This window comes from Saccopteryx bilineata, chromosome 4, assembly GCF_036850765.1.
Source record: "Saccopteryx bilineata isolate mSacBil1 chromosome 4, mSacBil1_pri_phased_curated, whole genome shotgun sequence".
Lineage (NCBI taxonomy): Eukaryota > Metazoa > Chordata > Mammalia > Chiroptera > Emballonuridae > Saccopteryx > Saccopteryx bilineata.
The window spans coordinates 227,202,704-227,213,236 of record NC_089493.1 but is presented as its reverse complement, the minus strand read 5'-3'; the positions used below and the strand labels follow the sequence as shown (position 1 = coordinate 227,213,236).

General features: G+C 40.8%; 1 protein-coding gene across 2 annotated transcripts in view; it reads left to right on the top strand.

The window, feature by feature from the left end:
- The first annotated feature begins 4,040 nt into the window (after window positions 1–4,040).
- The window catches only part of CHD1 (chromodomain helicase DNA binding protein 1), a 96,511-nt gene continuing 90,018 nt past the window's right edge, over window positions 4,041–10,533 (top strand). For both annotated transcript variants that reach the window (XM_066273890.1, XM_066273891.1), the window contains exons 1-2: window positions 4,041–4,177; window positions 6,117–6,314. In XM_066273890.1, coding sequence (XP_066129987.1) covers window positions 6,262–6,314 — 53 coding nt within the window. In that variant the 5' untranslated portion in view covers window positions 4,041–4,177; window positions 6,117–6,261. The remainder of the gene's footprint in view (window positions 4,178–6,116; window positions 6,315–10,533) is intronic.

The window sequence follows — 10,533 nt, the reverse complement described above, 5'->3', positions numbered from 1 at the left end:
ACAATGAAGAGATACCTTTTTAATCACCTAAGAAATGTGTGGCTACATGTGTCCGTCTGTGAAGGAGTGGATTAAAAAGCAGTGGTACATATACACAATGGAATACTATGGGGCCATGAAAAAGGAAATATTACCTTTTGCGACAACACAGATGAACCTGGCAACTATTATGTTAAGTGAAATAAGCCAGGCAGAGAAAGAAAAATATCATATGACCTCACTCATTTGAGGAATCCAATGAACAAATGGAACTGAGAAATGGAATTGAGACAGAGGAGAGATCAAAGGGACCAGAGGAAAAGAGGACAGAGGCAACGGGGATGATAGGATGGGATAAACCTGAAGGGAATGGGGGAGGGCGCTATGGGGAGGGGTGGAAGGAGATGTTGAGGGGAATATGGGGGAGGGGGGATGCATTCGGGGCAAAACTAGAATCTATGTAAATACAATAAATTAAAATCCATAAAAAAATACAAAAAACACACGAAATGTGTGGATAGAGTCAGTGTCTGCTGAGAATGATGGGAGGAGATGCTGAGGTCAAATTGTGAAAAAACAAAACAATTAAAATATTATGTATGCAAATATATGTGCTATATTTAAAGACATGTATTTCAAGCAGGGGACTTTAGAAGATTTCAAATCTGAAAGCCTAGAGTGATTTGGAGGGAAAGATTTAGACAAAATAAGGTCTAAATATACAAAGTAGAGGGGATTAAGAACAAAAGCTGAAGACAATATAGATGAGGTAAAATAGAGAGTAATTTGAAGAAGGAATAATACAGTATTGATATAGTAATTTGATATTTAGAGGTCAGCTACATAACATTTATGTTTGTGCACACTTAAAGTAGAATCTTTGTATCCACTTAAATGTCTATTAGAGTTTATATATACATAGAGTTTATATATACATAGTATATATACATGCCTCAGTATCATCTGTAATAACTTTCCATTTGACATTTAACTTAAGGTAATTCACACTATTAGTAAAAATTTATTACATTACAGTAGCCATAAACAAGGTAGATGAGCTCTTGGTGGCACCATCTACTATAGAAAAATTTTCCAAACACTAATTAAACCTAGAAATATTGCATATCGGGAGAGGAATAGGAGTGTCAGGCATGTGTAGTTAGGAGAAAATTTCCTAGATGACTGACTCCTACCCCCTGCCCTACACGAAAACTGTTTCTCCCAGAAATGTTAAGAAAATAGAAAATGCCATTGTCACCTTGGTAAATTCAATACATTTTCACTACAAGGTGACTTGGAATTTTATAGGTTATATTTGTAGAGAACTTTGCAAATTCAAGTATCATACTTGGGAAGTTCTTCCTGTTTGGCAAGGACCTGGAGGATGATGTTATAGATTGATATTCTTGGGTACTTCAATACTAATTGTTTTAGCAGTTTCTTGTATGCAAAATCCTTTAGGCCACAAGAACATAATTATGGTATTACAATCCTTTCTAGGCAGCCAAACATTAACAGAAAAGCAGTTGTTTTTCTGTTACAAATCTCACAATTTTGGGTAAGGGGTTCTCAATCTATCTCTACCTAAGGGCACTTACCCATTCATAACTAGTCCTAGTAGAGCATATCAGAATTAAAGACCCACAAAATACTGTCCTAGATTCGTAAAAGTAATATTCTTTCCAAAGAATATAAAAATTCTCAAAGGGGAAATCAGACAAAGATTTCCTGATTGATGTTCATTTTCATTGATTTTTTTACAAGTCATGTGTTGAAATTATCAACAATTTTTCTATTGTTTTTAGTACTAATAGGTTGAGATAAGTTTATTCAATCAAAGTAAAATGGAGAATTTAACTGCAGGTAATAAATGGTAAAAAAAAAAAGTTCTAATTTTTCACTTACCTTATATTTCTCTACATCCTACCAGATATATAAATCTCCAAGCATAGCACATCCAAAAGGCAAGTCATTTAAAAAGGTATGACACGTGCTTTCAAAAAACATATAGATTATGTTCATATAATGATAAAAATGTAGTTGTATCCGAATACTTTATCTAATTAATATTTCTGATTATGAAATTCTTTACCTGTCATTGTTACTGCTTTTCTGGGGTTCTTATTTTTTACTTACCACCCTAGTAGTCCAAGAAAGAAATCATTAGGTGGTACAGGAAGTTCCTGTCATTAAAGCACCTGATCAGATTTTCAAAACATATTAAAAATAACCATTACTCAGTTCCTAGTTTTAGGTACTTCAGAGATAAAGTTATTTCACAAAACCCAGCCTTACAGCTATTTGATAACTGGGGGAAAAGGGAAGAAAAAAGAGGCTGAGCACAGATCCTTTTGCAAAGTCTGTGTTTCATTTTGTCACTATTTATTGATCACAGAAATACACTTTTTTGAGTTAGCCTTACTCTAGCCCCAAGGGCTTAAAAATACCCTTCCATACAATGAACAGATATTTGGAATAACCTTTGACATCCTTTTGAAGGCTTGGAACCAAACTGTTTAGAAAACCTGACTATTTCCCACATGTTAAAAGAATTATGTTGGGAATGCATTCAAATTAATCTGACTTGGAAGGTGGGCTTTTACATCAAATCAAATAACTGAAGAATGGGGTTAGAAAGTTTCAAAAGTTATTATCTTCAAGTGATTCTAGATTGATGTAGACTAGAACAATAATAATGTAAACGATTTATTAAAAAAAAAAAGAGTGCTCTCAAAGAAAGTGGGACACCACCATGCTTGAAAAAATGTTTCCTTTGACACATCTAAAGGATTCCATCTGAGGCCCGGAGTGACAGTTATGAAAGAAACCGTCAACTAAATGGCAGCACTTTAAACTGAGCCAGTTACTAACGTCCTTCGAAATGCTTCTGATATTGCGATTCTGCACCGCACCCTCCACCCGGCCCTCCAGGGAAGGCACCTCGAAAGGTTGTAAAAGTTTTCGGGTTCCTTTCCCCCCCCCCCCCCCCCGAACCAACTTCGGCTCCCCACAAATGAATCACAAAGCAGCACAGGATGTCACCAACTCGGTCTCTATCTTCTTCTTGTCTTCCCAGGTGCTGCCCCGCCCACACAAAGCATTAGGCCCCCGAGGGAGCCTCTATTGCAGGTCGTCTGGAGGCGGCCAGAGGTGACCAGTTGCCCAACAGTTGGGTTCCAAGGCTGCCTGGTGTGACGCAGCAGCCCCTGCTCACCCCTCCTGACAGGCACTCAGACCCAGCCCAGGCTTGGGCGACCGGTTCCGAAGCACCACGCGGCCCCTCGACTTATCCAGGGTGAGCCTAATAGGGGCACCCGAACTCCACCATAGTCTTCAGAATTTCCCCACCCCGTTTCCCCGTTTCTTCTGTTTGTCAGCCTCGACATCCTTGCGCAACAGTCCCGAACAGCGTCCATACCCGCACGGAGCGAGCCTGCTGCTCCCACTTCCCGGAACTCAACTCAGTGCCGCTAAGGGCGGGTGCCCAAGCAAGGATCAGCGGCCCACGGTCGCGGTCAGAGTCCGGCGGCCTCCGCGCAGTTGGCGTGCGCGCTCCCATCAGTGCACGTGCGCGCCCACGCACGCCGCCGGACTCAGGGCTAATCGTTTTCTTCGTACGCCGTACGACACCACAACATAGCCACGCCCACTGCCCGCGCGCCAGTCGTAGGGGTTCGGCGTGCTCGCGCCCGTTCGCCCGCCAGCCTGCCTCACGCCGAGTGGGGAAGGGGAGTGAGCCGAGGAGCTTACGTCGTGCGGGAGGAGGAGGCGACGGCGACCTCGGTGGCGGTAGCGCGGCGGCGGCTACGATCGAGACGATTGCGCTCGCTCTCTCGGCGTCATGGCGGCTCCTGGGAGCCGATAAGCGGCGGGAGCGCGCGCGTGGTCGTGGCGGCGGCGACGACGACGACGACGGCCGACTACTTCTCGCTTTTGCTGCCCTCGCCGTTGGTGCTTCAATAATGAATTGATTGTTGGATCCTCTCCGTAGGGCATCGCGCATTGGTGCCGCGGGCCCGGGCTTCCCCTTCCCGTCCGCGTCCTTCCCCTTCCTCCTCCCCTTCACCGGATTCCTGCTTACCCCGAGACGCCCGGAGCCAGAGGACTCACTCGGCTGTAGAGACCGCGGGCCCGGGCGCGGGGGAGGCCGCCGCTCCGTCTCGGCTTCCTCGGCCCCGCGAATCCTGCACGCCAGCAGGTAAGAAAGGGGCTAGCGGGTAGGTCATGATGTCGCGGGGCAGACGGGAACCGGCCGGGCGGAGGGCGGAGGCGGCGCGGTCTCCGGGCGGCGGCTCAGCGGCCGGGCGAAGGCCGGGGCGGCTCTGCGAGGGCCGGCGGCGGCCGGGCTCGGCGCGCAGGGGGCGTGTGAGTGGCGAGCGCAGGCCGGCGTCGCGGAGCGCATCCTTGCGCCGGACAGTCAGGCAACTGGGCGGTCGGTCACGGGCCTCCACGGCTCGGGCTTGGTGGGGCCGCGCTGGGAGAGTTGCGAGGCTCAAGCAGCGGGCATTTGGCTGGTGCGTGGGTCCCATCGCGACCCGGGCTCCCTGCACGTGGGGAGCGGTGGGGAGGGGGAGGGGGCGGCGGCCCGGCGAGCCTGGGAGGGCACGGGGCGGGTCTGCGGGAAGTTTGAGGCGGGAAGAGAGATTCCGGGACTGCGATGGAGGCCTGGGGCGGGGGTGGGGGGTGCTTTCGGGTGGGAGGCTGATAGCGGAGCTGCGATGGAGAGATGAGGGAGGAGGAGGCTTTCCAGTCTTCTGTCGAGTACTGCTTCGAAAACTTAGCAGAAGCAAAGCAACTGTTACAAGACGGGACACACGAGAGGAGCATTGAAGAGGGTTATCGACTTAGAGAAGAGTCATTGTTAAGGCTCTTGAAAGGCTGGAGAGAGCTACGTGCGCTTGGAGCTTCGGAATTTAGGATTGCAAGAAGGGTCTCAGAAAGAGGACTTACTCGGAGAAGGAAGATGGGGGGAGGAAGTAACTGTACAGAGAAAGCCATTTTGAGGGGCGAAAGGAAGGTGAAAAGGAAAGAACGAAAGGAGTGAACTTTCTCTAAGAAAGACGTCTCGGGAAAGAGGCCGTTTGTGTGTACCCAGCTTTTTAAAGAGTACTTCAGTAGCAGAGTTTTTTGACTGGCCGGGATGAATATCATCAGGAATAAATGTTGCGGGGAATAATTACTTTCTGGATAACCAGTTCTTGGACAGTCTACTCTGGACTGTAGTCTCTGGAGAATTAAAATCCTGATCTAGATGCAGAGTTTGCTATGATCGAGTTGGCATCGGCCAATTTCCCACCCACCCCCCCTTTTTTTTATGGAGTGGAAATAATCGTAGGAGTGAATTCTCTTTGCTGAGGTCGAAGGACAGCTCTGCTCTCAGTAGGCTGTCTCGGTACTTTCTGGCTGGGGAAGGATCTGACGTCTTCCCCCGCTTCTTCCTCTCCCTCCCCTGCCAGAGATCTCCTTTGTTTATTCGTGGATGGCTTGTAGGTGACTCCAGTGTTGCGCTGAAATCTTGAAAGGTGGAAATGCTGTGTCTTGATCTTTGGGTTTTTGCCCCAAACCCCTTCCTTAAAAAATTCATAGTATATATTTTATTACTTTTTTTTAATAAATGAAATTTCTGCAAGTCCTAACCGGATAATTACTGTTTAATTCTTTTCAGTCTTCTATCGGTTTACTTGTGAAAGAATGTATTTTGACCTGTACATTTTTGTTAAGATTATATGCTACCCTTTTATTCTGCTTTCATGTGAGCATTTTCAAAACTTTTACTTCACTATAGTAGGTGAAGTTCTTGGTGAAAGGTATTAGTGCTAGATTAAAGGTAATCTTTTCCCCCTTACTTAATTTGTTTGACTAAGTAGCTCTATTACATATATATGCGCCACTCAGTAGCAATTAGTCTAAAAGTTTTATCATTTCACAAATATTTTAATTTCTTCTGCAGAAAATAAGAAATGGTGTGCAAAATTAGAGTAAGTAGTTAGAAATAGAAGTCGAGGTATTTGTGAATAAAAGACATCTACCCTTTTTTTACTCCCTTTAAGTAGTTTAGATTTCTGTAGATTCTAAATAGACTTTTCAATTTTTTTCTCCTTGAAAAATTTCCTTAATTTCTTAATATATTTTTTCAGGTGAATCAAAAAGGGTCCCAGGAAACCTGTGAATGTTGAAGAAAATTCAACTGAATTTTTGAAATTCAAAGAAGAGTCAGTATTTATATACATCTTTTAAACTGAGAAGATTTATATTTCATTTTAAAACTTGTTGATATTTACAATGAATGGACATAGTGATGAAGAAAGTGTTAGAAACAGTAGTGGAGAATCAAGGTAAGTGCTTATTAAGTATTTATGGAGGGAGTTGAAAACTTTTGTGGTTCTTTTTAGTTTTTCTAATAGGCGGCAGAGTTTTCAGATTCAGATTCTTCCTCTTAGCTATCCAGATAGTGAAGTTTCTAATATGTGAAGCTTTGTTGGTAGTATAGATTTTAATTATTCTTTTTACATTGATTTACACAATTTACAGAAAGTTTGTCTTATTTAAATCTCTTTGAAGGCTTACATAGTTTGAATTAATAATTAAAGTTAGAGCAAGTGAAAGAGACATTTAAAACCCAGGCCAGAGGCACAGTGGATAGCACATTGGCCCAGGACTCGCGTGTGGACATCCTGGGTTCGATTCCCGGTCAGGGCACACAGGAGAAGCGACTATCTGCTTTCCCCTTTCTTCCTCCCCCTTCTCTCTCTTTTCTCCTCCCACAAGCAGTGGCCCAGTTGGTTCAAGCATTGGCTTGGTCACTGAGGATAGCTTGGCTGGTCCCAACATCAGCCTCAGGTGCTAAAAATAACTTGGTTGAGTAGAGCACCGGCCCCAGACGGGTTGCTAGGTGGATCCCAGTGAATTCGGGTTGAGGCTCATGTGGGAGTCTGTCTCACTGTCTCCCCCTCCTCTCACTTAAAAAAAAAAAAGACATTTAAATCGGTTTGACTATTAATGTACTCTCCAAATAAAATCAGTAAGACTGTACCCATTTTTTGGCATTTTTGTCTTCTCTACCTGTACTGTTCAATATATGATAGCTGTGGCTATTTAAATTAATTAAAGTTACAGAATATTCAAAATTTAGTTACTTGGTCACACTAGACTGACACATCTCCAGTGCTAGTCGCTTGTGGCTAGTGGCTGCCATGATGGACAGTGCAGTACAGACAGAAGAAAGTTCTTTTTGCAGTGACAGAAAGACATTGGAAATTGCTGATCTGAACATTTGCTAAAGGCTGCAGTACTCCCCTCCCCCATTTATTTTAACCCTTGATATTTTAATTATATATGAATAAGTTAAAGGTTTTCACTTGGCTGTGTCTTTGCAAAGAAGATATAACTTATGGGAATAAGCCATATTAAGCAACTGTATTTTAATGTGTAAGAATTTTTTTCAAATACTTAGTGTCTTGAAATTCTTCTGTAGAGCTTAAAGTTTGAGTTATCTGCATGTTAATAATATAATTCGTGTAGTAATTATACACTCTTATAGGTGGAGATTGGGAATATGGACACTGGAGTCAGGCCTCTGATTCCTTATTTCAGTTCTATTTATTAGCTGTATGAATTAGGACATATAATTTAACTTCTGAGGCTTTCATTTTTTCACTTGTTAAATGAGGATTTTAAAGTTATTTAGATTATTTAAAGTTTGAGGATTGAGATGCTACATTTAAAGGGTTTAAAATATGTAGTTCCTGATACAATGTATGCTCAATATTTGCTTATAATTAGCATCCAGTTTTTTGGAATATATAGATAACTATATAACTGAAACATTAATTGCAGTGATGGATAAGAAACCAGGAAGTTTGGGCAGTGACGAATTTCAGGAAAAAAAATGTTGGATAGACAATGAAGTAGTGGTTTATGCATTATGGGATTTTTTTTTGGTCATGCTGGTTATTTTGTCAGCCTTCACAGGTGACTGGATAACAAGAACATCATAGTGAAAAAGGAGCAGTTATGGAAAGCGGCATGGTTTAGTTGAACAAGTAGTGCTGTAGGAGTTACAAAACCTGAGTTTATATCATCTTTGTAATAGTTCTCTGAATGATTTTGAACTATAAAACAAGAAGAGTGGAAGTAAATGATTTTGAAGTTTTATCATTAATTTACAAAGTATGGTAGCATTTTAGACAGAATTTGACTGGAATCATCAGGGTTGAGAGATGTTACAAGACTTGAATCTCAGCTTTGATTTCGTTTGTACGGGTATATTGACTGTAGTAAGTGAATAGGAGAATCACATTATCCACATTCTCATTCATTTGTGAGCAATAAGGTGATTAATAGATAAGAAATATTTTGAGGATACATAGAAACCAAACTACCTACAAAATAGAAAATAAGATTTTTCAGAGCGAATCCACTAGTTGAGTAAGCAAAGAGATCATGTTCTGTTAAATTCTGACCTGTTCTAATAATCTTCTATATATTTTGCTGCCATACTAAAGCAGAGGACAGTAGTAAGTGAAATTTGATAGTATAGGTGAAAAAAATTAAACCCTGAGAAATCAATTTAAGTAATCTTTTATAATTTATAATTGTTTTAAATGATTGCAAAGCATATTCTTTAATTATCCTGAGTATTATTTTACCCATACAGGTTTTATGTCCTGAGAAATGTTACGTTTCTTACAACTGCCTTGGTGTTTATCAGAAGGGGGACTTGCTTCTATTTTACTTTCATTTTCTTCCTTACTGCTGTTATGCTATCCTTTTCCTTTGCTCTACAGTCATTTTTACTAACCCTCAGGTTCTTCACGTCCCCAAACCCCCATGCTTTCATAACAAGGCTGTATAGAGAAGGGAGATTAGTGTCTAGTTAAAAGAGTGAGGAGGTGAACTTACACAGTTTTTTTGGGGAAAAAAGAGAAGTTACCCTAATTATGAATATTAATATAGAATAATGAGAGAACTATATCCTGTTTGAAAAATTTATATACATTGTAAATTTGCTTTTTATTGGCTAGAATTTTTAAATGTATTTTTGCTTCAGATTCTCTTTCTTTATGAAGTGAAAAAGAATTAAGAAAAGTCATTTGGCATTTTGGGTTGATATACAGTTAATTAGCTTTCTACTAAAAAGTGTTCTTTTGATACTTTTTCATGTAGAAAGCTCTCTATAACCTTTGACTGAAAGGAAGAATAGTCTTCCTTTCTCTTTGGCTATGCTATAACTGTCAATTTTGAAATTTACATACCAAGAAATGTGGGTCAGGATGCACCTGTACATGGGTTTAGCTCAGCATAAAGTTCATTGTATCATTGAAGTTAAGCTTTCTAACGATACTATTAGTTTTCAGAGCATCAGTTTCCAGCTGTGTCAATTTATGATATTGTCAACTAAGTTTTTCTAATCTTAGGTATATTTTTTGTTATCTTGAATAATTTATTTCAGAAATTTATGAATAAAGACCAGAAATATATAGTCACATTTGGTAATTTTTGAATGATTGATATGCATTCTTGATACTCAGAAGAAACTCTGCTTGCCTGTAGATTTAAGTTTGTTCATGTAAATTTGAGAATTTATTTGCATCACTATAATTACTCTCTCTGTATTATGCTCTTGAAAGTTCTTAGAGAGTGAGAGAACTTGTTGATGTGTGATAATGTTCTTAATCATTGAGAATTAATCTATAGCTGGCAGTTGGGCTTTGTTACCTGATTCTTAGAATTCTTCTATTTAATTACAACTTACAGGACTAACAATGCTTGTTTTAATATATTTATATGTGTCTTAATTATGTATATGTATAAATTTTATATTTACTTAGAGGAACTTTATGTTGCACTTACGTATCCTTGGCTTATAGAAACGATTTTTTTTTTTTTTTTTTTTTTTTTTTTTTACAGAGATGGAGAGAGAGTCAGAGAGAGGGATAGATAGGGACAGACAGACAGGAACAGAGATGAGAAGCATCAGTCATTAGTTTTTCGTTGCAACACCTTAGTTGTTCATTGATTGCTTTCTCATATGTGCCATGACTGTGGGGCTACAGCAGACCGAGTAACCCCTTGCTCGAGCCAGTGACCTTGAGTTCAAGCTGGTGCGCTTTGCTCAAACCAGATGAGCCTGTGCTCAAGCTGGCAACCTCGGGGTCTCTAGCCTGGGTTCTCCGCATCCCAGTCTGATGCTCTATCCACTGCGCCACCGCCTGGTCAGGCAGAAACTATTTTAATTATCGTTTTATCTTTTAAGAATCGTTAGATCTCAACTTGTCAAGTGTTCTTCTAGGTAGGCAGTGAGTAGTAGGAAATAAGATCAGTGGAAATGTTCTAAATGAAAATTTTCTTTTTAGAAATTTAGTCTTTAAAAGGCTTTTTAATGGCTTTGAAGAAATTTAAGAACACCAAGTCAAAGTTAAATTGAACACAGGCCACATTTTTCGCCATCTGACTGTTTCAAACTTGTATATGTTCCATTTACTCTGTGATACACAGTATTATGTTGAATACTACTGTGGAATACCATTTTTAGAAACATTGCACTTAGGTATA